This window comes from Magnolia sinica, chromosome 2 (assembly GCF_029962835.1).
Source record: "Magnolia sinica isolate HGM2019 chromosome 2, MsV1, whole genome shotgun sequence".
NCBI lineage: Eukaryota > Viridiplantae > Streptophyta > Magnoliopsida > Magnoliales > Magnoliaceae > Magnolia > Magnolia sinica.
This window is the reverse complement of record NC_080574.1, coordinates 21982733-22009407: the sequence shown is the minus strand read 5'-3', so window position 1 is coordinate 22009407 and position 26675 is coordinate 21982733. Positions and strand designations below refer to the sequence as shown.

Here is a 26675-nt window from a genome sequence, read left to right as displayed (position 1 = left end):
GACGTGCGCGCGCCCTCCCTTTCTCATCTCTCTCTTCTCGTGCGCTTCTTCCATCTTGGATTCGGATATTCAATCTCCCATCTTACCTCAAATCTCATTCTCTCTTTTATTTCTCTTCCTTTCTGCTCATTATCTGGTTCTTAGATCAGATCTAGAGCTACAGATTGAGTAGGGCCGGCAACCTACGGATGTGGTCATCAACGGTGAGCAATCAAGGACCCTAATCAACAGTCAGTGGTTAACGGCCAAGAAAATTGATGTCCAACATCTTTTCTTTTTTTCTTTATGTCCAGCATCTGATCCGAAGATCATTCCAACGGATTGAGGGTACTCTCTCTTTCTCAACGGTGAGCATCAAGGACCATAGCTTGTTCTCTTCGAGGCACTCGAAGGTACTCTCTGTTTCTCTCTATTTTCCTCTTTTGATGGCTAGAAATTGGGCAATAGCCATGGCAGTGGCAGCCATGTCCACCGCTGTCCACGGCCCCCTACATGTTTGAAGAAATGCTTCAATCAATATTCTCGATTGTGTCATGTACTCTTTCAGAACATGGCCCCCTACATGTTTGAAGAAATGCTTCAACCAGACCTAGATTATAAACATCTCCTCTTCATCATGGACCCCATCATCATCAATATAGGTAAGGATGCCATGTCCAAAGAATAACCTCTTGGGTCTCAAAAATCAGTCCACTGACCTGCTGGACTCAGCCCTGTTTCACCTCTAATGGTGCTTCCCCCATTAGAGGTGAAACAGTGGTACTGTGTACTTCACTTAGGAAGGACATATAACAATGGTGAAGCTTAAGTCACAAGTTTAACTAGTCTTGATATCTGAAATTATTGGAAACCCAAGGTATCAGTTAGGAGTCCTTTTAACTGTGAAAATCAGTTTATTCTTGGTTTATTGTAAGAAAAAAGAGAGATTTTTTTAGCAGTCCTTTCAAGAGTTGAGATTAGATATCCTTAATAATAATAATAATAATAAGAGTTGAGATTAGATTAGATGGTTTGGAAAATTTGTGTTAGAACCATAGAAGATGGAGATGTGTTTTGGGTCTATGTCAACTGTAACTTACGAATGCTGTTGATGAGAAAGGGAACTTTATTTTTCTCTTGAGAGTGATTTTCAAGATGTTTGCCTAGTCTTGTTTGATGCCTTTCTCATCTTTTTAACCATCATCTTACAATCCCACCTAACATTTAAATTGCATGGGCTGAGATCTGGTTGATCATTGTGGCTGAACTATCACAGCATGCACCAAAGTGCATTTGGATTCAGATGAGAACTCAGGAATCAAATTAATTACCGGGATTTTTTTTTCTTTATTTGACATAGTTGAAGTTAACAAGGAATGAAAGTGTGGCATTTCCAATATGTAAACATACTTTTGTTGAGTGACTGATGGCTTGTATGCCATTGATGGTCTGTAGGAAACACTAGATCCTAGTCCATTGACTTTGACATACAATTTTTGTAAAGTGCCATTGACTTGAATGTTTTTAATATATGTTTTTATCATATTTGTTGTCAATGAAAGAGTTAGCACTCACACAAGCTACTAGCCTTACCCCTAGATAACTAAAACCATAGCATGGGGTCTTTTTGTTCCATCATCAGGACAAAAGCTGTTGGAATTACTCCTAGTTGCTAGAACAGAAATACTCTAGCTACCAGAAAGGCTACATGCTAACTTATCTTTGCTTTCTGGTTTTGTAACTGATCTAAATGCTTGTTGATACTTTTTGAATTGCAGTATGTCTATGGTTTCTGGACAATATGATGCGGACACAAGCACATTTAAGGTGTACCAACGAAGAAAGCACCAACCACAAGTGCCGTCCTTGTGGATAGGCGACTATTGAGGAGCTGAAGACCTTTCACATGTGATTGGACATATAGAAGACCCCACTCAGGGAAGACACATGTGAAGGAAGATTGGAGAAAGAAGACTGAGCGCCCAAACTTTTCCGTACTTATGTTATTTGCGCGCTTTTGACTTAGTTAGGGGTCTTTTAGTAATTTTATGTCTTTATTTGCTTATCATAGGGGTATTTTAGTAATTTTATGTCTTTATTTGTTTATTTAAGTGGGCTAAAGCCTAAACTCGAATTTTAACTATTGATTAATGAAAAGCAAGCCTTTGGTTGCCTCCTTCCTCTCTTCTCTCTAATGGTGTTTCTTCTCTTCCCTTGATCTTCTTCTCCTAATTTCTTCTTGTGCCCCTCCAACTTCTTCAAGGTAATAATTTTCTTCCTTCTATTTTCCAGTTTTGACTAATCCTTCTTTGATCAAAATCTTAAGAACCGATCTAAACCCTAAACCCCCAAATTCTCAAATCCCTAATCCGAGAAACTTCTTGGTTCTTCGGACTAGTGATCTTCGTTAATCGATTGGGTGTGACCATGCAAGATCGGGAGGTCTCATCCCTCGCCGGATCCAACCCAAGTAGTAATTGAATTCCATAATCCATGGTTGTGGTGATGGCCCGCTCCACTGCATGTTTCCTTTATGATTTTCTCCATTATAATGATTACTGTTAGAATTTTAGATCATTTATTCCTTTTATTTCCGCTGTTTAATTGTGTCCATAAGCATGCATCATAATTAGGGCTGTCCGACGTCAAATTTGGTATCAAAGCCTAGGCTTGCATGGTTTTTGTCTAGATCGAGTTATCAAATTAGGGTTTTGATTTTTAGGTTTAACTAAGGAAAGTTCCAGGTTTAGAAAGTTTTCAATTTTAGAAACTTTCCAATTTTAGAAAGTTCCTAATCTGGAAAAATTTTCAGATTTGAGTTGTTTCCTGTTTCAACTTAATTGTGCCAGTTCATAGTAGTTTTGCATTCATCGCATTCATCTTGAGAGTCATAACACCTAGTAGTCTAGTTAGGTAGAGTTTGGTTCAAGTCTTCATTGTATGCCCACGAGAAGAGGTAGAGGTTTCGGACTTCAACCTACCATGAATAACGAGCAATTATCTGAGCAACTTACTCAATTGATACAAAAGATAACCGCCCTAGAAGCGGGTCAAAGGCGTGAGTTTGCCCACCTTGAGAACCAAATTACCACTACCATAACTAAGGTGGAGCAACTAGAGGCGTCCCAAAAGAAAAATCCCGCTATAGGGCAAGATGCGCACTCCCAAGTGGAAGAAATCATTAAAGAACGCGCTGCCACACGTGGTGGTAGTAAGGATAGAGATCGTGGTAACGGTCGTGGTGTGGTGCGAGAGGCACGAGCCACATATGGTCATCAAGACCGCTATAATCCAGATGAGCGTGCGATGAAGAGTGTGAGAGTTGAGGCCCCGAGTTTTGATGGGCGCTTGGATCCCAAGGCATTCCTTGACTGGGTTGCTGACATGGACCACTACTTTGAGTGGTATGGCATGTCGGAAAACCGTCAAATGCGGTTTGCTAAGATGAAACTTGTGGGTCAAGCCAAGCTCTTCTGGACTAACACCGAGCGTAGGATAGAGAGAGTTAGTAGAGCCCCTATCACACATTGGTATGAGATGAAAGAGAAGTTGAAGGAGAAGTACATTCCTCTCTCATACCGTCAGAAACTCCTTGACCAATGGCAATCCTTACGCCAAGGGTCAATGCCTACCGCTGACTACATCGCTAAATTTGAAGAGTATGTGATGCGATGTGATATCCGAGAAGACCCTTTAGTAACGCTCTCGTGTTTTAAGACGGGCCTTTGTGCGGATCTTCAGCGCGAGCTTATTACTCGGCCCTTAACGGACTTAGATGAAGCATATCAAGTCGTGCAGGAGTTAGAGCAATATCTGAAGGCTCCTGTCGTTCGTCGTTTTGAGTCCCGAGACTCCGGTGTTAGATCTAGTTCCTAAGGAGCTAGACCTAATATTGGTAGTCAACCTAGGGCACAGGCGACCATTCCGTCTAGGCCTAGGGAGGACAAGGGCAAAGGGGTTCTTGGTGCCGGTCCTAGTAACATGAGCCAAGTAAGGTGCTATGAGTGTGGCAACCTTGGCCACATGTCTAATCAGTGTCCTACAAAGAGCCGTGGGAGAGCCTTAGTTATAGGCAAGCCCCACGAAGGTGGAGATGACCAGGGTGATTATGAAGTTGAAGAGTATCACCCTGAAGGAGGACTTGCTGATGAAGAAGAAGTGAATGGAGAAGCAACGCTTGCAGTAGTCAGGCGTGTGTTAGCTCAGTCTAGAAGTAGTGCGGACTGGCGTCAAAGCACTATCTTCCACACTATTGCCAAGTGTGGTGAAAAAAATTGTAAGGTGATAGTGGACAGTGGAAGTTGTCAGAATGTGATTTCCACTAGCACCTTAGATCGTTTAAAACTGAAATCCACACCTCATCCAGACCCGTATAAAGTTTCTTGAGTTGACAAAACATCCCTACCTGTCAACCAGCAATGTCTAGTCCCCATCGAGTTTGGGTCATACAAAGAGTCCCTGTGGTGTGATGTTTTACCTATGGATGTGGGACATGTTATCCTAGGTAGACCGTGGTTATTCGATAATGATGTCACGATCTTTGGCCGTTCGAATGCGTGTACTTTTATGTATAATGGTAAAAAGATCAAACTTAATCCCATGCCACCTGAGAATACACTAGGGAAGAAGAAGGATGAGAAGGCAAGTGAGCCTAGAGAAATGGAGAAATCCAAACCTAAGTCTTTACATATAATCAGCGCAAGAAAGAGGCTAAGGAGGATTCCATGGTGTATGCCCTTGTGGCTAGAGAAATTATACCTGAGGTTCCATTAGAGTTGCCCCGTGAGGTGACCTCGGTCCTGAAGGAATACAGTGATGTATTTCCTGAAGACTTACCGAATGAGTTGCCACCTATGAGAGACATACAGCATGCCATTGATCTTGTCCCAGGTTCTACTCTACCGAACCTTCCTCACTACAGGATGAACCCTGCAACGCATGCAGAATTGAAGAAGCAAGTTGATGAGCTTCTGTAAAAGGGTTTCATCCAAGAGAGTATGAGCCCGTGTGCCGTGCCTGTATTGTTGACACCAAAGAGAGACAGCACGTGGCGCATGTGTGTGGACAGCCGTGCCATAAACAAAATTACTGTCAAGTATAGGTTCCCTATACCTAGACTTGATAATATGCTTGACATGATGGCCAGGTCCACTATATTCTCTAAGATAGACCTCAAGAGTGGATATCACCAAATTCGTATATGCCCAAGAGATGAGTGGAAGACGGCGTTTAAGACGAAAGATGGGCTGTGTGAGTGGTTGGTCATGCCCTTCGGCTTGACTAACGCACCCAGTACTTACATGCGGGTGATGACATAAACTTTGAGGTCGTTCATGGAAAAATTCCTAGTGATGTACTTTGACGATATTCTTATTTATAGTACCATTAAGGAATCACACCTTGAACATTTAAAGAAGGTCTGTAGTGTCCTTAGGAAGGAAAAGTTGTACGCTAATCTTAAGAAATGTGCATTCATGTCTAACCAAGTTGTGTTCTTAGGATTTATAGTGTCATCTGAAGGGATGCGCGTAGACCCTGAAAAAGTCAGGGCCATAGTTGAGTGGCCAGAACCAAGGAACATTCATGAGGTGCGAAGTTTTCACGGCCTAGCAACTTTTTATCGTCGGTTCATTAGGAGTTTTTGCACGATCATGGCTCTCATTACCGAGTGCATGAAAAAGGGAGAGTTCGTGTGGTCTAAAGCCGCTGTCAAGGCTTTTAAAGAAATTAAGGGCAAGATGGTGGAAGCTCCTGTCATGCGTCTACCTGACTTTTCTAAAGTCTTTGTAGTAGCGTGCGATGCGTCTGGTGTCGGTATAGGCGGAGTGTTGAGTCAAGAAGGACACCCAGTGGCCTATTTCAGTGAGAAACTGAATGAGGCAAAACAAAAATACTCCACTTACGACAAAGAATTTTATGCGGTAGTGCAATCCCTAAGACATTGGCGACACTACCTCCTACCGCAAGAATTCGTTTTGTTTTCTGACCATGAGGCTTTGAGATATTTGCATTCTCAGAAGAAACTCAAACCAATGCATGCGAAGTGGGTAGTGTTTCTTCAAGAATATTCGTTTGTTTTGAAACACAGGGCCGGGGTTGAAAACAAACCAGCGGATGCCCTTAGTAGGAGAGTGGCGTTGCTCAACTCCTTCAGTGTAGAGGTAGTCGGATTTGAGCAACTGAAAGATGAATACCCCATATGTCCTGATTTTTGGGGTACTTACGCGTCGCTCTCTAGTGACCAGCATATTATGGGTGAATATGTTCTTAAAGATGGCTTTCTTTTCAAGGGAGACAGACTTTGTATTCCCCGTATGTCCCTTCGTGAATTCCTCATCTGGGAGCTTCATTCAGGAGGGATAGCTGGCCATTTTGGTCGTGATAAGACCATTGCCCTCGTGGAAGATCATTTCTATTGGCCAAGCCTCAAGCGAGACGTAGCCAAAGTTTTAGGGTAGTGTCGAACATGTCAGCTGGCAAAGCAAAGAAAGCAAAATGCCGGGCTGTACACGCCATTGCTAGTGCCACATGCTCCGTGGCAGGACATTAGTATGGACTTCGTGCTCGGGCTTCCCGAGACTATAAAGATTCCGTTTTTGTCGTTGTGGACCGTTTTTCTAAAATGGCGCATTTCTTCTCATGTTTGAAGACGTCAGATGCGTCTCATGTTGCTCGTCTTTTTTTTGATGGTGTGGTGCGTCTCCATGGGTTACCTAAAACTATAGTGTCTGATCGTGATGTTCGATTTACTAGCTATTTTTAGAAGACACTGTGGCACATTATGGGAACTCGTTTGCAATTTTCTACTGCTTACCACCCACCAACAGATGGTCAAACTGAAGTGGTAAACCGTAGCCTTGGAAATCTTCTACGTTGTCTAGTGGGTGAAAATGTTAAGACTTGGGACCTAATTTTACCAACTGCCGAACTTGCTTATAATAGGTCAGTTAATAGATCTACAGGGTTAAGTCCTTTTGAAATTGTAAGTGGTTATAAACCTAGAATGCCCATATATCTCTTACCTATGTCTGTTCCCCAAAGGTCTTCTGAGTCAGCCGATGCATTCGCACGCCATATTCATGATTTGCATACACATATTAGACATCGGTTAAATAAGAGCAATGATGATTATAAAGTTTCAGCTGATTCTCATCGTAGAGTGCAAGAATTTCAAGAAGGAGACTATGTAATGATGCGAATAAGGCCAGAGCAATTCTCTCAAGGATCTGCAAAGAAATTACAAGCGCGTAGTGCTGGACCATTCAAGATATTACAAAAATTTAATGTGGAAAATCTAGTCCGTGCTCATACTCCCATTGTTGATACATCATCCCTTTCATGGCCTTTTTCTGAGTTTGCTACCCAACCCCTTCCACCCCCCTCCACCCATTACCCATAAAGAAGCAATTGAGGAAATCTTGGATGACGAGATAGTATCCACGAGAGATGGGGGTTTCTAAAGGTATCTTGTTAAGTGGAAGAACAAACCATCGTCTGAATCTACGTGGCTGTCGGGCGACGCATTGCAGGATATTGATCCAGATCTACTCAAGCGCTACAAAAGTTTCAACTCGTCGGGGTCGAGTTTTTCTCACCCGAGGGGAATTGATGCAGACACAAGCATATTTAAGGTGTTCCAACGAAGAAAACATCAACCACAAGTGCCGTCCTTGTGGATAGGCGACTATTGAGGAGCTGAAGACCTTTCACATGTGATTGGACATATAGAAGACCCCACTCAGGGAAGACACATGTGAAGAAAGATTGGAGAAAGAAGACTGAGCATCCAAACTTTCCCGTACTTATGTTATTTGCGCTTTTTTAACTTAGTTAGGGGTCTTTTAGTAATTTTATGTCTTTATTTGCTTATCCTACGGGTATTTAGTAATTTTATGTCTTTATTTGCTTATTTAAGGCTAAAGCCCTAAACTCAAATTTTAACTATTGATTAATGAAAAGCAAACCTTTGGTTGCCTCCTTCCTCTCTTCTCTCTATTATGCTTCTTCTCTTCCCTTGATCTTCTTCTCCTAATTTCTTCTTGTGCCCCTCCAACTTCTTCAAGGTAATAATTTTCTTCCTTTTATTTTTCAGTTTTGGCTAATCCTTCTTCGATCAAAATCTTAAAAACCGATCTAACCTAAGCCCCCAAATTCTCAAATCCCTAATCCAAGAAACTTCTTGGTTCTTCGAACTAGTGATCTTCGTTGATCGATTGGGTGTGACCATGCAAGATTGGGAGGTCTCATCCCTCGCCGAATCCAACCCAAGTAGTAATTGAATTCCATAATCCATGGTTGTGGTGATGGCCTGCTCCATTGCATGTTTCCTTTATGATTTTCTCAGTTATGATGATTACCGTTAGAATTTTAGATCATTTATTCCTTTTATTTCCGCTGTTGATACTTTTTGAATTGCAGTACGTCTATGGTTTCTGGACAATATATATTGATTGGGTGACTAGGTGTTGTTGTTCTGATTATATCTTTCTTATCCAGAGCTTAAAACACAACCCAAATGGGAGGTTTGTTGTGGTTTGTGGGGATGGAGAATACATTATATATACAGCTTTGGCCTGGAGAAATAGATCCTTTGGTTCAGCATTGGAATTTGTTTGGTCATCAGATGGAGAATATGCAGTTAGGGAAAGTATATCAAGGATTAAGATTTTTGAGATCACATATAACAATGGTGAAGGCTATTGTTGTTCTTAATAGAAAGGAGGGAATTAGTGGCACTGTGTACTTCACTTAAGAAGGACATGGCCCAACTACAGTGGCCGGAAGCCTCTAAACCTGGTCTCCATGGCTTCCATGTCCATGCTCTTGGTGACACAACAAATCGTTGTTTGTCCATACTCTTTTACATTTAGTCTCTTTATTGTTATTTTTTCCTTTTTGTTGATTGTCCTATTGATGATCGATTGCAAGTAATATATAGCCAATGGTCCTGTGTGCAATGGGAAGAAGTCTGATGTTATTTTTTAATGGAGAAGAGCAATAATATTGGTCTTCATTTTTTTAATTGGTAAAAGTTACATGCATTTTGAGGTTTTAGGAGTTTAAACTAACACCTTTTGTTTTCTTTTGTATTGATTTTTGGGGATGGATTTGCCATTGCAGCTGGAGGTAACCAAAATTTACATCTTCTTCTTTTTTGGTTATACACAGGTTTGGGTATATGCTTTAGGTTATGATATATATGTGTGTGTGTGTGTGTGTGTGTGTGTAAAATTCTTTAAGTGGAACTTTTGATAGGGTGATACTAAAGGACCTGCCAAGGCTGGCGATGGATTTGGCAAAAAGGATGTGGTTGTAGTGCAGCCTGGCCCTAGCAACCAGGTGGAATTTAATAGACCCTTATGATTTATTATTATTATTTATTTTTTATGATGTTCACATCACATGGTTATAGTAGATTTGAGTGTTATTTGCATGAGCTTATCATAATGTCTTCTGATTGTTTTGGTGGTAAATGAATTTGCTAGATTGCTCATCATAGTTCTTTTACTCAAGGAATGAGCTATATGCATTCTCAGGTAAAGATTTCTTCTCAATATCACTTGCTTACTGAAAATATAAATCTTGAAATTTGATATTGTATATACTATTTAGTGGCATTTTTGTATGGATGCAAAACTTTTTTCTTCAAAGGGCATAAAGACTTCATTTTGTAGGAAGCCAAATCCTTGGAGAAAGATTCTATTTGTCACATTTGGGCATGGGAAATGTGATGTTGTTGAATCCATAAAATTTGTTTGGATATTGGGAAAGAATTGAAAGGAATTCTATGGTGCAGGTACCTATTTATAAAAAAAAATCAAAGAAGTGACAGTTGGGAAGGAATCCATTTGCTTGGAATTTCCAATTGAACTTATGGCTAGGAAAAAAAAAACAATGCAAAATGCTGGAATTTCTAACTGGAAATCGTTTCTAGGCTTTCCCAATCCCAATCACAGGAATTTACCCCTACTTAGATTCTATTTCGAGGTGGGTACTTTTCCAAGGAGCCAAATGACCCCTTACGATCTTTGATTTTCTTGTTTTCTTGTTTTCTTGTTTTTTTTTTCAATCCATTTTTTATGAAGAAGGGAAGTAGGTGGCAATTTATGATATTGATTTCTAATGGGCTTATGTAATAATAAAAATAATAAAGTTTTGGTCTCTTCTTGTACCTGTGAAGTTTCTGACCATAAAGGATTGATTTCTGTTGGACTTGTTGATTGAAAGGAAAGCAGAGGTCTTGTTCTGTTGTTCATGCAAAGACATGCAACATTTTCTCTTTGCTCTTCAGCCTCTTCTTGAACTCGTAAAGCTACTGGTAAGAATCAACTCAGATGGGATCCTCAGATGAACTGTCAAGTTTACCATGTGCATGTGCTGCATGTATGTTCTTGATAGCCCTACACACAATCTGTGGGCCCAAAAAATCATATAATTCCACCCTTTTGAAAAGGGTTTGTTTCCCATCTGCATGGATAGAAAACATTCACTGTGGAATGTATGATGATGTAGATTGTCCATCTAGTGGCCTACAAATGTACAGGAGATGACCCAAGGTTTTCACTGATTGCACAATCCTAACCATCCAAAGACCCTACTGGTGCTTGGACTCTGATATCTTACTTTTGGATATTGGGTATTGCTGGTTTTTTCAATGAACTAGAAATTGAGAGAGTCCAAATGGGTCTTGGGTCGAGTGTTTTTCTTGTTTATTTTGGTTTTGATAAAGTCATGATTTTTCTTCTCAAGTTCCCCACTCTCTTCCTCTGTGTTGCATTGCAGAACTTGTTCGGGGGAAAGGCCATCAAGTACTCCTGTAGGAAGCTCTCTGAACCAGGCCTTAATTAGACCTGCTAGGCAATGAACATCAATGTCATCAGGTACAATGCCCTTGTTCAGCTGGTCCCTCACATTTTCTTCCTTGCTGTTCTCGGGATTAATCACATGACAATGCTTTGTATACGGATTGGCAAGTAATTGCATTGTGTCTTTGTTTCTGGTTGAGATAGTTTATGTTATTTTTTGTGCATGTTGATATCATTGAGTTGGTAATAATACCATAGTGTATCCTCCAAGACCTTCATGAATTGTCTTGCAAATGTTGTTCATATGTTATTCTAATGTTAATGTGCATGCAGAGTCACAGACAGCGTATCTCCATTTATTCAAGGTGAAGTTTTTCCAATATCCCAATTGTCATGTTTTGTTGGCAAGCATAGGAAAGATCACCAAGAGATACAGTACCCTGCCATTTTTATTTTATTTTTCAATAATTCATTTGCAGGCTCATGTACTGGACTAATGAGTCATAACTTACCTCATATTCCATGGTGATACAGAACATTGATCATCCTGATGTGTTCATTGAAGTTATATTCTGACGAAACTGTGCGAGTTCACTAATTTGCCTCATATAACATCTTGTAACCCCTTTTAACCAAGTCAGATGACTGTCAGAGAACTGTGATTTCAACATAAATTGTTCTGGTAAATTTTCTTGAGACTTTCTTCTCTTGTTCCATTGAGGCAGGCAGTGCATCTCTATCCATAAAGATCTTATATCTGAATTCGTCCTCTCTCCTTAATTGCTAAAACTTCTATTTTTTTTTTTATTTTTTTCCAGGGCACTGACTTTGAATAGTTCACACATGCATTGGATTACTTCAATATCTTGGTCTAGTCCTGCATCAATATAAAAGGTAAGTGATCCGTTTGTTGAATTTCTGTATTTGATTATAATTAATATTTTTCTTTTTGGAAATGTTCCAATTGGCTATGTACATGGGAAACTTCCTATACACATAATTGCAGTTTGGACACATTAGTAGTTCATATCATTGATCTAAACTGCCCATATGGTCTAGCTTACTCTTCATTGGCCATCTTGAAAAATCCATTCATCTTAATGGTTCTTACCATCAGATCCATAGCATGAAAAATGGATGGCCATGTTCATTTATATATTAAAAAAAATAAAAAAAATAAAAAAAAAGGTCAAATTATCAATTTCAATCATCAATTGGTGGTGTCATCCTCTGTTTGAGTTTTTCTTGTGGTTTTGAAACAATTGCTTTGGTTAGGTGATAGTAACCATCTCATCCATGGGTTGGAAAGCGGACGTTTATATTAAAAGGGTTGATGTTATACAGTTTGTTTGATTTTCTGAAAGGGACCAAAGAAAGGAGCATTGGATAAAACAGAAGGTCCAGATTAATGTTATCAATACCTCATGTCTGACTGCAGCTATCTACAAGGACGTTCCCATACGTACAGCCCACCCGAACATTTCTCCATTTGTTTTTTTTTTTTTTTGTAGCCTTCTGTAGTTTAGTTTAGTGTACGGGTTTCCAATGATGTATGTTCCAAGACCATGAATACATTCAGCTTCTATATATTTGCCAAGAAAGTGATATTATGTACTTTGCCATGTCCAGAAACTTAGTTCTTATGCATATTTGAATTGGTTGAAATGTATGGAAAATTCAACTCCCAAAAATTTGCCACAAAGGACTTGTATTGGACTTGCAGTCTATGAACTCTTCATGAAGGTCAGGAAAAAAAATAATATTACCTACCTTTTCCTTGTTCTTTATACCTGGTTCTCTCTATATGTTATCAATGTGCTTTTATGAAGCTGGTTGTATTCTTTGCATTAATATATAATTCTATAAAAAACTGATCATCTACAACCACTTGTATGCAATAACCCTTTCTTCTTCTTCCTCTTGCCCTTTCAGTCCTGTATTATAATATGGGAAAGTATCCAGTGCTTAATGCTTACATTAAAGTTGGTTGTCAAGTACTCTTATCTTGATACACAGCATACGTGGACGCCAAGGCATTCATCTAGCCCTAGTGCAGGTGGGCCATTCTCCAACACTCGTAATGGTTTGGATAATCCTAACCACTAATTTTAGGGTTTTCTTTTTTAATCAAACTAAAGACTATTTTTCAGTTTTTTTTTTTGTTTTTTAAATTTTTAAATTTATTTTTTTTCTAATCGTCCATTTGTAATCATCAAAAGCCTTCCAATCAGTGCCTAGGATCCAACCATTGTAATTTGTAACACATTGCCCATCGTCTTTAGGGGCTAGTAGATGAACAGTCTTGATTTCTCAAGTCTTTGCCACATGTAAAGAGATACAAGTGCTTGATTATTAACTTAGATTAAAATAAGAGACACCACTAGCTATAGATGAGAAATTTGTGCAACTGGTTGTGTGTGGGACCTGCTGTGGCGTGTGATATCCAACTGACAGTGTTGCCCAACCATGAAGATCTGTGCATGCATGCTTGCATGAGTACAGCTTATCTCCTGTTAAAGAGGCATTTGTAGGATGACTATCTAGGAATGCTTTCTATTCTTTAGGTTGTCATAGTAATGATTATCAGTTGTGCTGTTTGCATTTTATTATTTTTGTATTTTATATACCTAAGATACCTGAATTTGGTTTAGCAAAGCTTGTAGGATGGCCTTTGATGGTTGCTGTCCCGATTGCAATGACTGCCCACTAAGTGAGTTCATGATTTGAGTGCAGCTTACCTATTATATATGTATGTATGTATGCGTATGAAATGTAGGGATGTAAGTTGTCATGGTCATGAATAAAATCATTTTTGACTCATTTCTTCTTGGAAATGAAGTGGAAATGAATAAATCCTCTCTCTACATGTGAAACTGTGGTCCTGTTCTCATCCAAATAATCTGGATATACATTGCATTGGAAATATTTCTACCTGTAAAAGCCTGATTTGGGTTGTACCAAAGGTCCAAAACAATTACCCTTGATTTTGCAGCTAACCAAACTTCAAGGTGAAAAATTAGGCTGATTTCATAAGGCACAAACTGCTACAATTTTGTTCTGGTCTAGTAGGTGGTCAATACTCAACTGCTATTATATCCTTAGTTCTGTGATTTTGCCTATGCTCTTGAGTACCATAAGACACCAATGCCCTTGAATTTCAAAGATGACCACCATTCCCTTTCTTCTCAGCTCTTGGTAGTTTGCATGCAATTCTAACATTTGTTCTTTATGCTACATGATATTCTGCTAGTAGAGATCTACAACTTGCTGATTGTAAATGGATCTAACTTGCAAAATGGAAAAAGGAGATGTTGCAAGATTGAGTTAACTGAAGAAGAGAAACTAATCTCATCTTTTATATTAAATTCAATAGGAATTAAAAATGCTAGAGTTATTTATCCATCCAAGTAAACCTAGGCCCTGTTTGGATACGAGGAATCTGTGGAAAAGAATTCTTTTTGCAGAAAACTACTGCTGTTTTTTGTTTACACTGTTTGGATTGTAAAAGAGTTTATGTGTAGGTGTGATTGTGCATGTTCTCTGTCAAGTAGCATAATTTTGATATTTACAACCAATGTGGATGTTTCGAACACAATGAAAATGGCCATTTGGTAATATTCTGCAGATCCAATGCAGTTTGGCTGTATTCCCATCATCTTTGTATTTGACAGTATTTCCTTAGTTTCATTTGTTGAACCTCTTCTTTTACAGGAGAGGCTTATCTGAATCAGAAATACAATTTCTTGAGGAACTATTCAACTTACTTTTTGGCTGCGAGTTCCTTTTTACTTTTTTTTTTGTAGCATCTTTTTAAGTTTAGAGTCATGAATTCATTATTAGAATATGAGAAAACTGTTTCAGTTTTCCAGAATTCTGATGAAAACTTTCTGTATGTTGATTAATTTGTGCCATATCTTCAGATTAACCTAGAGACAAAATTGTATAATTCTTTTACAGCAAAAATTAAATTTCTCAGATTCCTAACCTTGTCATCTTTTTGGCTGCCACGACTGATAAATTGGGTGGAAGTTTTCTCGAGTATAATTCTTTTACAGGAAAAATTAAATTTCTCAGATTCCTAAGCTAGTCATTTTTATTGACTGCTGCATGACTGAAAAATATGAGCAGAAGTTTTCTCAGGGTGTTTTTCTTGACCCCATCTTTTCTTTCATTCTCCTACCTTTGGAGGGTGGCCTCCACACTCCACGGTATTTGGAAAGCACCAATCCATATTAGGCTATCTGCGTTTAATGGGAACAATGAGGTAGTGGATAGTAACTCATTAGGCGGGAATTTTCATTCCGTACCTAATCTAATTACCTCCACCGAGATACCTCTTAAGGATTTTAGATTCCGGTACCTTCCATTAGATTGCTGTAATGAATGCTAGTTGAAATGGCTTTTTTTTTTAATGACAAAAATGCTTCTCTCTACAAGGACAAACTTGAGTAACTCGATACGCTGCATATCCATTAAACGAGTAGTTAATGTGCGCCTATTTATCACACTATGCCACAACTATTCCGGGGCCTGGGAATAAAAAAAAGTCGACTTGCTTCAATAACATAACCTATTCTCAGTCTCTCTCATGGCTATCAACTAGTTCCAACTTGTAAGAGGTTGTACAGAAAAACTGTACTTGCTTGGCTTCATTTAGCATTCTTTTTTGTTACAGCATAATGTGGTTGCTTGTGAACCTACATCAACTCCCTCATACAGCTTAGCTACCATGACATTTTTGCAACCAATTAATGTTTTTTTATCTTTTATTTTGCATGCTCCAAGGAAATCTATGTAAAAATGTAGAGGCAATGAGAACTCTGCTGCTTACTTTGTGATTAAATTAAATATCTAGAGATTCTGTTCTTCAATCTCTTAGGGAGTTGGCTAGAAAACTAGCTGAACAATTATTTGTAACTAGTCCTGTGGTGTTTCTGCATCTTTTTTCAGCATGCATAAATTGGTTCAGATCAGTTGGTACAAACAATAAGGTTCTAATCCTCATGTAGATCCTCAATTTACTTGCATTTCTAGATGCTTCTTTCAAATGACTGCTTTCACCCTATACTTATTTGTATGCATGTTGCATTAAATATTCATGAAAGTGCGCATTGATGCAAATGCATGATGTATAGGTGTGAGCAAAATGCACATGTTGCAGGGAATTAGTGCATATATTGATACAAATTCATTGTTGGCAAATCCTTGCATATGCACAATCACACCTACACATAGACGCATGTTGACCTACCTTTGCATCTGTGAAAATTGTTTGTTTACATGTATGTAATGCACATTGACAACTATCCTGTAAGTACCATAATTCCACCAATGCCAGCTTTAATTTCTCTAGCTACTATATGGAATTCTGCTCAATACATAAGATGTCCTGATCTCATTTGTTTGATTGTTTTTCGGTCCCGCTTCAATATCTTGAAAATACACTTGAGGAAGATGAACTTGATGTGTGGGATTGATCTGAAGAAGATCGCAGAGAAGATGAATGGTGCATCTGGTGCAGAACTCAAGGTACCTGTCATCCTTGATCCCTACTCTGATTAATTGTCTATTTGCTGAGTTTGGAGTTCCCAAAACACCAATTCACACAGGGAACAATGTAGTAAACGGTTCCACTGAAATTCTTATTCCATGCGTATTCTGTTTTTAGGCCGTTTGCACGGAGGGGAGTGTCACCCATATGCTAGCAATAGTTCACTATGTCAGAAGATCCAAAACCTTCAACTGGAGTATGGCAAACATATTTTCCACTTCAGGACTGAAAATTAGGCAATGTGTTTCCTGAACAGAGGATCTGCCATGTGTGAAGCTCTACATAACTTACTATGAGCAATCCTAATAACAGGGTAGAATGGTAAGCATAGCATCCAATGTTTGTATGTGATTGTTCCTCATTAATTAGAGAGAATTTTCTTATGATTAAAAGCAGGAATCGGGTCATGGGTTGGGCTATTTGGTAATCCAAATTCTTGTCATTCAGTCATAGGGTTTTTATAGTTATGTAGACATTGATTTGATAGTTAGACCGATGGAGATTTGACTGTAGGACAGCAGTTATCGGAAAGGATTTGTCAAAATCAATAGGAATTTGTGTGAAAGGATTCGAAAAGAATTAGTAGGAATTTCTATTATCGGCACTTTGCGGCGCTTTCTCAATCTCTTAGCGGCACTTGTTCCAGATTCGCGGCGTTTTTTGCACTTTTAGCGATTTGTTACGAATTTTACCCGCTTACCATAGCTTTTTGCGGCGTTTCATATAGCTTCTAGCGGCGTTTATCATAACTTTTAGCAGCGTTTTCCTTTCTAATCCGGCAGTCACAGAAGCGCCGGTAATTGACTTCTAGGAAAAAGGTACGACCGCCGCTAAAAGATATAGCGACGGCCCTTTAACCGCACGCGTCCAACCACCTATTCTTATACCGGCGGTTTTGGGGCTTTTAAGGGCGGTTTTGGCCGCCGGTAAAAGTACTTTTGGTAGTGTGGGCATATGGCATCCGTTGCAATGGGGAACAAATTGGCTACTCCCCTTAACACCAAACCTATGGCTGGTGGTCGGTGCTTTGTGGGCCCCACCATGATGTATGTGTTTCATCCCATCTGTTCATCTATTTTTACAAATCATCATTTTAGGGCTTGATACAAAATATGATAGGGATATAAATCTTAGGCAGGCCACACCACAGGACAAACAAAAATAATGAATGGATATTCACAATTAAAATCCTCCTAGGGCCCACTGTACTGTTTACTTGACATCTAATCTGTTGATATGGTCATAAAGACCTAGATGAAGGGTAAAAATAAATATCCCGAGATCCAAAACTTTTTTAACGGTCAAAATTCATTCAACACTGTTTCCTGTAATGTAGTCCACCTAAGATTGATATGTGCTTCATTTTTTTTTATCATATCATAAAATGATATATAAAAATATATGGACGTCATGGATGACACACATACATCATGGTGGGCCCCACAGAGCACCGACCACTAGCCAATGGCTAGTGTCAGGGGGAGTAGCCAATCTGTTCCCGTTGTAATGGTCTTATGTGGGCCCCACCCTGCTTCGTAAGGGTTACTCCCTCCAACGGTGGCACATACAATGATAGATTAAAAACCTAAGTAGCCTGCTTGGTGGGCCCTACACATATCGTGCACAGGTCCATATCAGCTGTCATGTTCTGATCCATTGTGCGTCAGATGGTGGGCCCAACAAACATCTTGCAAAGGTGAATGTGGTGATATTTAATCTGCTTGGTCTTGGTCCTTGCCAAATCGTTTTAGGGCAGCGTTTACGAAATTGAAGAAGATCTAAAGTTCAACTGGACCACAATACAGGAAACAGTGCAATCATGCAATGCCCGACACTTGTTACGTCTAATACCGAAAAGAATAACAGGCTTAAAGTTCAGATGCGGTACATACCTGGATATCAACTGAAAGTAGGCCGTGTGCAATGAATTTTGTCCATTAATCAAAGTAGTAGATCCCGTAACCTGAACTTACGGAAATATAACAGAAAATTAGGAGTAAACGGACTTTTGAATATCCAACTCCAAAACAGAGAAATGAAGCTTGCATATAGATGAAGATGACGAATGACATCTAATCTTTATTATATCATACAAAGCATGAGACGTAATCACATCACTGACTAAGAGGATGTCACTGGAACAGACCCAGCTAAGAAAACTATATGTCTAAAACAAGAAAGAAAAAGTAAAGGCGATGAAGACGTCAAGTTCTCTTACCAAGAAAATGAATGATTCTATGACACTCAAAGTCATGGTGTTCCAGAAAGTGAACAATGAAATCCATTTAATAGTCATTGCATGAAAGGGATTTGTGTGGAGGAAGTCCATGTCCATGGATCTTCAAACCTGGACAAGGGCTTCTTTGGATGTTGATACTTGTGTTTGGATGAGCGGTAAGGGGGTACATGGATGTTGAGATTTTTTGTTTGGATGTCACCATATGGAGGTCCTTTTCCTGGACATTATACAGCAAGAGCATTTACTGAAGAGGTGAGCTTAGCACATGTGCCTATATGGTACATGAACGCATGATCCTAGCCATTTACTAAGTAGGTCCTAAATTGCAAGCATACTCTATCCTAGAAAATTAGGGCCATGGACCCTTTGGAGAATGGAACATTCAATTTCTGTAAAAAGACATTTGTCTTAATTGGTGTTTTCCACACAACTAGACAGCCCCCTTATGGAAATATAACAGAAAATTAGGAGATGAATATTAATATAAATTCATATATAGCAAGGTTGTACCTGTACATTTGAGATGAAGTGCAAGCAACATAAATGATTGAGATGACTCAAAATAATTTGTTGGAATGCACACGATTGAAGTAAAACCAAAAAATATAATAGCAAATATCCCTAGATATACCAACACTATTCTCAGATCTTGGCAAGTCAAAATCCCATCTGAGTCCATACAGTACAGATCCAGGATTCCAAGCATAACCCCATGCACCAGAACTCAACATCATCATGACCCAATGCACCAAATTTAACAACAAAGTTACTTTCTTTTTTTTCTTTTTTTTGATAGATGAGCTATCAACAAAATATAAACAACATGCAGACCCATAAAGAGTTCAACACTATTGTGTGATTTTTGTTTTGTAACCAATGGAACCTAAGTAGACCCAATCTTCATGAAACCAAGAAAACAAATGAGTGCTTTAGCTTTTTACATAAAACAGTGGCAAATAGGATATAAAGAAAGTTCTTCAAAGTCATCAGCTGAAAACATCATGAGAGTTCATGAATCTGAAACACAAGTTGATTCAATATCCCATCAGACTTAATTTTCGCAAAGTACACAGGAATCCACGCATCCAATCAAAACTCCCTTTGGAACCAATCAAATCAGATCAAATAAAGAACATGCCATGGAGAGAATCCAGTCCTTTAATTCTTCAAACAAGAGAGTCAAAAGAAAGAAAGGCAAAGGAATCTAGACAAAAATGGATAGAAAAACGGACGTGCAGGGATCTTTCACATAAAACAAAATAAAACACCTCACAATTTTATTTTATTTTGTTACCTTATTAGTACACCCACTGTCAGTTCCCATCAACCACCTATTATTCGAGACTCACATGACAATTTGCTATATTGAAACAAGATAACAGATGTATATATACACACTTCAACATCAACATATTCCAACAAACAGAGTAAGCTAGGCCATGATTCAAGTTGGCAAGTACATTTGGACCAAATATACAATAAGAACTTTACTACCCAGTTATATATGTTTTGAGATCGAATAGCTGATACAATGTAGTTGTGTAGACATGCTCGTGAATCTGACAGTGAATCTGTATGTAAACATCTAAAGCAATTTAATCGGATTCTGCAAACCATACAATCTGAAACTAAAATCGGATGTGAACATCTATACCAGTTCAAACGGAATCTGAAAGCTGAAATGTAGAGTGAGTATAAACATCTAATACCAGTGCACACTGGATCTCAAATCTCAAATGGAATTTGAATCTTGGCCGTGACAATTCTCAAACATTTACGCACGTGGATCTGAAATATATAACTGAAAATCCAACGAAAAAATGAAACTAAATTGCCATACCACTTGAAAAAGTCCACAAAAAGTAGGACTATACATATATACCAGTGCAAGCTGGATCTTCCATTGAATATGAGGCTGATCTGAAACTAAACATACATACCTGTGCAAACTATATCTGAATCTGTTTCCGTTCTGAAACTGAATGTAAACATCTATAACAACAAAAACTGTTATACCTGTGAATCCTATCTATGTTGTTGCACGTACAATGGAAGAGTTTCTGATTTGTTAGGAAATAACAAAGTCGGTGTGATTCACATCTATAACAGTCTCTCTACTGATTCTGACATCTGAAATCTGAAACTGATTCAGTGTTTTGTAAATGGTACTGACATTTCATTTCGGTTTATTAGTTGTTCCAAATCATATATTCGTTCTTAGCATGCACAAGGGCAGAGGGTTGCTTTGATGTACAATGACAGAGTTCCTGATTTCTCTGGAAAAAACAAAGTAGTTGTGATTCATAACCTCTCTTACAATATAAACAGCGAGGGATTCATTCCAAGTCGCGTTACCACAACTCATATTTTAGCTACCTGAGATCCCCATCTTTTTCATGTATGAAATGAATGTCACTCAATTGCATTTTGAGGAGCATATCTACCCATGACATTTTAACAGGAACTCTGATAAAACTAAGCAAAAAAAAAAAAAAAATGCATCATACCTGCGTGGCCCACAAAATCTAGACGGTCAATTCATCAGGTATCTATACATTTGTTACAACAATACACAGTATCAAAATATAGCTCGTTGATTTATAATAGAAGATAAGAGTGGACAAACAGTTCATTTACTTTGAGGTTCGTAGAGAAATACAGATCAAAAAATCTACATAGAGCGCCACATTTATATTCAAATGGATGGATCATAGCAAGCAGTAGAATATGTCATAATCGAACAGAACGCCTCTAACAATAGTTGTCGCACCACATGTACATGGACATTATAAAATTTAGAGGGAGAGATCGATGGAAAAAAAAAACAAAAGAAAACTGAATCAGTATCGATGGTGGGAATCCATAAGTGCTTAATTGCCTAATGGATTATACGAATGACATTAAAAACACGAAAATCATTTCGCAAATACATTTATGATGCCCAAGAATCATAAAAAAAAATTGCCCGATTTCATCTCTATCATCACCCACCTCAGGGCATGAATCTGTAGTCGGACACCCAAAAATACATCAATGAAAATAGTCCAGGAGAGACTATTTTGGACGGAAAAGGATGATGACAACATCCAGATCGCAAAACCCTCAAATTATAGCTTTGAAATCATTCTTGGAATGAACTTGCAAGGATCAAAAACCAGTAGAGGAAGGCATTAAGATTTTGAAATCCACCAAATAAAACACGCAAGCAAAACCCCTAAATAGGAAGTATAAAACCATAATGGAATGAACATGCAAGGAGTAAAACAACTAGATTAATGCATCAACACTGAAATCCGGCAACAGAACATGCAAGTAGCAAAACCCCTAAATGGGAAGCTACAATCCATATTCATATGCAGACATGCAGGGACCAAAACCCCCTAGAGGAAGGCATCAACAGTGAAATCCGCCAACATCCTCATCCAGAAGCCATATTAATTTTCAAAACTGGAGATGACAACATGCACGAGGCAGAAGCCCCAATTTCTAGCAGAAATTGATAGCTGGAGCATACATGCAAGAAGAAATCCCCAATCAATCTTAGTATGAATATGGAGTTAACACATGAATTTCAAATGCGAAACTAAAAAAAGTGTAGAAAGAGGCTTCCCTTCTGAAGGAGATGAACGCGTACCTTCCACAAGGAATCCCTCAGATACTCACAGGGACGAAGACTCTACGAAAGGCCCGGGTATTTGTACGCTTACTGGATGCGCGCCATAATGATCATCTCCCGCCATCCCCAGCGATTTCCTGACCGCTGCCATCGCTCAATCCCGTCGGTCTGTACGCTGGATGGAAGAGGTTTCCATAGGATGGGCTCGAGGTCGCAGCGTGGGATGGCAGAGCATCCCGAGAGCAATTTCGCAATCCCTCTTCAATCCACCAAAAAATTCGTTCGTCGCGGCATATATGCCGCCCCAAACAACCCGTGGAATCAACGGTGGGATTAAGGCGATCCCATCCCTCCTAATACCGTGGGATCTGCTCGCCCAAACAAACCCTTAGGGCGTGTTTGGCCGGATTGGAAGGGATTGAATGGTTTTAGGGTGGATGGCATCACTTTCAAGGTAATGATGGCAGCGTCAATGGATTGGTGCAAGATCCATGGGATTGCTATATCCCGGGATTAGATCACCAAGTCTATTTGGCATGCCCGTCCAATCCCGGGATTGTACCTTCCAATCCCTTCCAATCAGTCGAACCAAACATGTCCAAGGCAAAATTGAATGGGATTAGGGTGGATTGGATGGATTTTAAGGTAATGATGGTGATGGCAGTGGATTGCTGGCAATCCCATGGGATTGCTATATCTCGGGATCAGAATCCCGAGTTTGTTTGGCTCGCCCGGCCAATCCCGGGATTTACCTTCCAATCCGCCTGGCCAAACAAGCCATTAGGAGTTTCAACCCCCGGTCAAGGGTTCGAGTATCCATAGGTGGTGAAATCCCACTGAGGCATGAGTATGTGGGGTGTGTGTGTGCGTGTGTTAAAATAATAATAATAATAAATAAAATAAAATAAAATGTTCTCATAAGGCAAAGCTTTATTTTTACCTACACATTCGCCCAACTTGCATCTCAATTGTAGATTCAGTGGTCTTTTTAGGTGTCGGTGGCCTACACACTGAAAGTGAAAATTAACATGGGCAGTGGCGATGATCCACAACTAAAAAAATAAAATAAAATTAGTTGCTTGTACACATTGGTTATCCCAAAAATGCAAATCTTTCAAGCTATGGGCCCGCATTTAATGGCTCTCATCACCATGGGCCTCGTGATGGTTGGGTCCGGACATGCTATATCACGTGATTTGTACGTAGTTTGCATTTATAGGAGAAGAGAGGATGGATAGTCAATTTACACCAAAGTCATACTCTTATCTTGCCCCCACATTTAAGGAAATCTTGTACTGATGTCTCTTTCCATCAATTTTCCATGAAAAATGATTCTTAGAGTCCTTTGGCATTTAGAAACTCTTGAAAAAAAAAAAGTGTCATGATTATTCACTGATAGATTTTTACAGATTCTATAAGCACTATTGAAATATAGATTTCATTTTATAATTATAAATTTAATGAGCGCTATTAAAATATGTATTTCATTTTTAGAGTCTTGTTTGAATAACCAATAATTTCACCATTTCTTTTATTATCCCAACATAGTAAAATGTTTTAAACAAGGAAAAATGGTTTTCTTTCCTTTAATGAAAATCCAAACATGTCCGGAGAGAAAATTTGAAAAATACTGTCGATGATATCTAAATGGTGATGTGGACTGCCCAATCAATTGATCTGGACCCTACGTGGGGTCCAATCTACCCTGCATCGTGTAGTGAAAAAGTCATACCACGGAATGATCCCATCTGTCCTGATAATGACCGTTTTTCAAGCGGTCTGGTTTTACTAAGCAAGTGATGATCGGAGTGGATCTTTGAAACCGTAGACAATCTGAGATGGGACCCACCAAATGGGCTGTGCAAATTGATTACTGAACCTACTTTCTATAAATAATCCTGACTGTCCGTTTCATTCCATATCAAGACCAAAAAAAAAAAAAAACACTGTTCAAAATATCTAGGTTGCATTTCTAATTTCTTGGTTTTGACAGCGACGTGCAAGCGATCTGAATCGTACATCAGGAGGAGCAAAACGTCCCAGGACCCTTATCCAAATTCGAGTGGGTCGGGCCTGAGTTATTTAATATGCACCGATCTCCATGAAGGTAGAACACGTGTACCAGATTTTGGATGGTTCATATTTCGTGCCCTACGTTCAATATGTCATGCCCCATGAGACACATAAATCAGTTGATCCTAGCCGTTGGTCAGGGGATTTTTGTCCATTGAACATTGCCTAATTTTAATCCGTAGCAAAAAACCAACTTGGTCTGTATCCTTTGCTCCTTCTTTTTAGTAGTGCCAGTTCTGGTCATGAGACGAGGCTGGAGGTGGATGTGGAGAGGTAGCCTGATAGTTCTGATCGAACCGAAAACTAGCACGATCCAACAACATGGTTCTTCCGACCAAAAATCTGGCAAGGACCAACTGGCAGTGGCACAAATTGATGTTGAGGACGATTGCCATTCTGTCCTTGTTGATTAAAGGGCTTGTCTCGAGTAGGATAATTACCATGATTTTTGGTAGCAACATTAGCTGTTAGGTCTGTTGAGAAGATATCATTTCGTACCTCGAGTCTCATCTTAAAGGCTAGCGAGTGAGACTGAAAATCCTTCAGGAGAGTGTCCTCCATCGTGGCTGTGAGAGTGGTAACGATCACATCATATGCAGAATTGAAACCATTAAGTATCAATCGTTGAAGATCTGAATATGGCATGAGATAGCCAGAGGCAGTGAGTTATCAGCAAGTTGTTTAGTTCGATTGAAGTAGTCTATCATAGACAAACTCCCTTTGCATATAGTTTGAAGTTCTCGACAAAGCTGTATGATTTGAGCCTGAACGAGAAGTGAATTGATTCTCTAGAGCCAACCATACTGATCGAGAGGAGGTGAGATTGAGTACTTGTGCAATAGCATTTTCATACAAAGAGGAGAGAAGGAACCGTTACAAATGCTTTGAAGATTAAATTTAAAATTTTCAATTAATAACCTACTGTTATAAATACTTTAAAATTTGAATTCAATTAAAATCCTACATTACTATATATATATATATATATATATATAAGGTGAGGTTTGAATTTGAAATTGTCTCTATATCCTACTCCACTGATTGAATGGTTAGGATAGTTATATCCACGATTTACTTTGAAGCATGGTCCATCCATCCACAGTATGATTACAGCATATGGACTGTCTGGATCACTAAACCATGGGTTAACTGCGTGCTAGAACGAGAATTCCAAAGGTAGAAGGTCCCAAAGACAACTAGTCGGATGGTAGTGTTATCGTGCAACTACAGCCTAATAGCCTGATATCACACCCGTCCAACAGGCTGCTCCCTTGCAAAAAATCAATCTGATCCACATGATCAAGTGGTCTGACTGTTTGCTTTGAACTAGATTTGCAGCTATTCCTTTTTTATCGTGTGGTCCACATGAGTGTCATATGAGTTTGATATCTGTATAAAGTGTTCCCCATGGTAGGTTACACTTTTTGGATGGATGAGATCATATATGAACTTTAACACTTGGGGCCGTTTAGTTACCACAAACTTTTGTACGTATAGAATTTATTGAACACAGGCATTAAATCACGTTTGCATGTGTGAACATTACCGTACGTACACTGGTAGACTAATAATAGCTTACTCACTTCATTATACATGTGCTGATGTTGATGACACTGCTACATTAAATGCAATGTGTGATGATGTGGTTCAATTAAATTGTAAAGGTTATGATTTTTCTGCTTGTAGCAAGCAGCGGATTCAAATTCTTTAGAAAAATACCTAATGACATAAGGGTATACGCCAATCTCTTAAACATGTGTAATGGCATATGGTGTATATATATGGGGACATTGACGCGCGTATGGTTAATATGAGATGCTTAAAGATAGACTATGATGCATGCAAGTAGTTTGAGGTGAGTACTCTCACTTGTATTAATTCACTTGCGTGCCTTATATGCCACATGTCATAGACATGTACAAAAGATCTTACTCCATATGGTTTAAAATAAGCTAAAATCAATTTTATTCAACTTCGCCATTCTGCACAGACCACTAATTTTTTAACAATATTATATTTAGTTTTATTGCAATTAGTGCCATTGTTTGAATAATGTTTGATTTAATGAGAATTTAGGTATACTTTGATAACTGAAAAATAAGCTCTAAGAATTAATTGAAGTGATGAAAATTAAAGTGTTAAATATTAATTTTAAAATCATTTTAGAGAAATTTTAGTCAAAAATGAAAAAAAAATAAAAAATGGACCACCACTCTCAACAATTAGCTTTTAACCTTAAGTGGAGGAAGAGGAGCTGCAAAAGAGACTCATATTCATAAGTTGGATTTGGCAAACGATATGCATCAATGAAAATCACCCAAGATATCAAATTTCAATGGTAAGTGTTGAAAATAAATTTTATCAATAGGCCATTAGGACTTGTTGGGTATTTTCTACTCTAATTTAATAAGA

General features: G+C 38.8%; 2 protein-coding genes across 4 annotated transcripts; both read left to right on the top strand.

Annotated features, from left to right (window-relative positions):
- Nucleotides 1-124: 124 nt before the first annotated feature.
- Nucleotides 125-8696, top strand: LOC131236608 (coatomer subunit beta'-1-like). The gene is made up of 3 exons (XM_058233898.1): nucleotides 125-203; nucleotides 294-392; nucleotides 8476-8696. Exons 1-3 carry the CDS (start codon nucleotides 189-191, stop codon nucleotides 8689-8691), a joined length of 330 nt encoding a protein of 109 aa, XP_058089881.1. The 5' UTR covers nucleotides 125-188; the 3' UTR covers nucleotides 8692-8696.
- Nucleotides 8697-8838: 142 nt separating this feature from the next.
- Nucleotides 8839-12946, top strand: LOC131236607 (nuclear transcription factor Y subunit B-3-like). 3 transcript variants are annotated; one of them, XR_009166803.1, is made up of 7 exons: nucleotides 8839-9105; nucleotides 9235-9318; nucleotides 9465-9515; nucleotides 10762-10859; nucleotides 11118-11466; nucleotides 11603-11678; nucleotides 12414-12946. XR_009166803.1 is itself a non-coding variant. In XM_058233897.1 (4 exons), exons 1-4 carry the CDS (start codon nucleotides 9082-9084, stop codon nucleotides 10825-10827), a joined length of 225 nt encoding a protein of 74 aa, XP_058089880.1. In that variant the 5' UTR covers nucleotides 8848-9081; the 3' UTR covers nucleotides 10828-10976. The 3 variants fall into 3 exon arrangements, 1 of the variants encoding a protein (XP_058089880.1); XR_009166804.1 differs by lacking the exon at nucleotides 11118-11466; XM_058233897.1 differs by lacking the exons at nucleotides 11118-11466; nucleotides 11603-11678; nucleotides 12414-12946 and having other exon boundaries at nucleotides 8848-9105; nucleotides 10762-10976.
- Nucleotides 12947-26675: the final 13729 nt, after the last annotated feature.

Coding starts and splice junctions, on each gene's coding strand:
- LOC131236607 (XM_058233897.1), top strand. CDS start 9,082: ATGGATTTGCCATTGCAGCTGGAG. Junction 9,106..9,234: donor ATTTGCCATTGCAGCTGGAG/GTAACCAAAATT, acceptor AACTTTTGATAG/GGTGATACTAAAGGACCTGC. Junction 9,516..10,761: donor TGAGCTATATGCATTCTCAG/GTAAAGATTTCT, acceptor GTTGCATTGCAG/AACTTGTTCGGGGGAAAGGC.
- LOC131236608 (XM_058233898.1), top strand. Junction 393..8,475: donor TCTCTTCGAGGCACTCGAAG/GTACTCTCTGTT, acceptor TTTCTTATCCAG/AGCTTAAAACACAACCCAAA.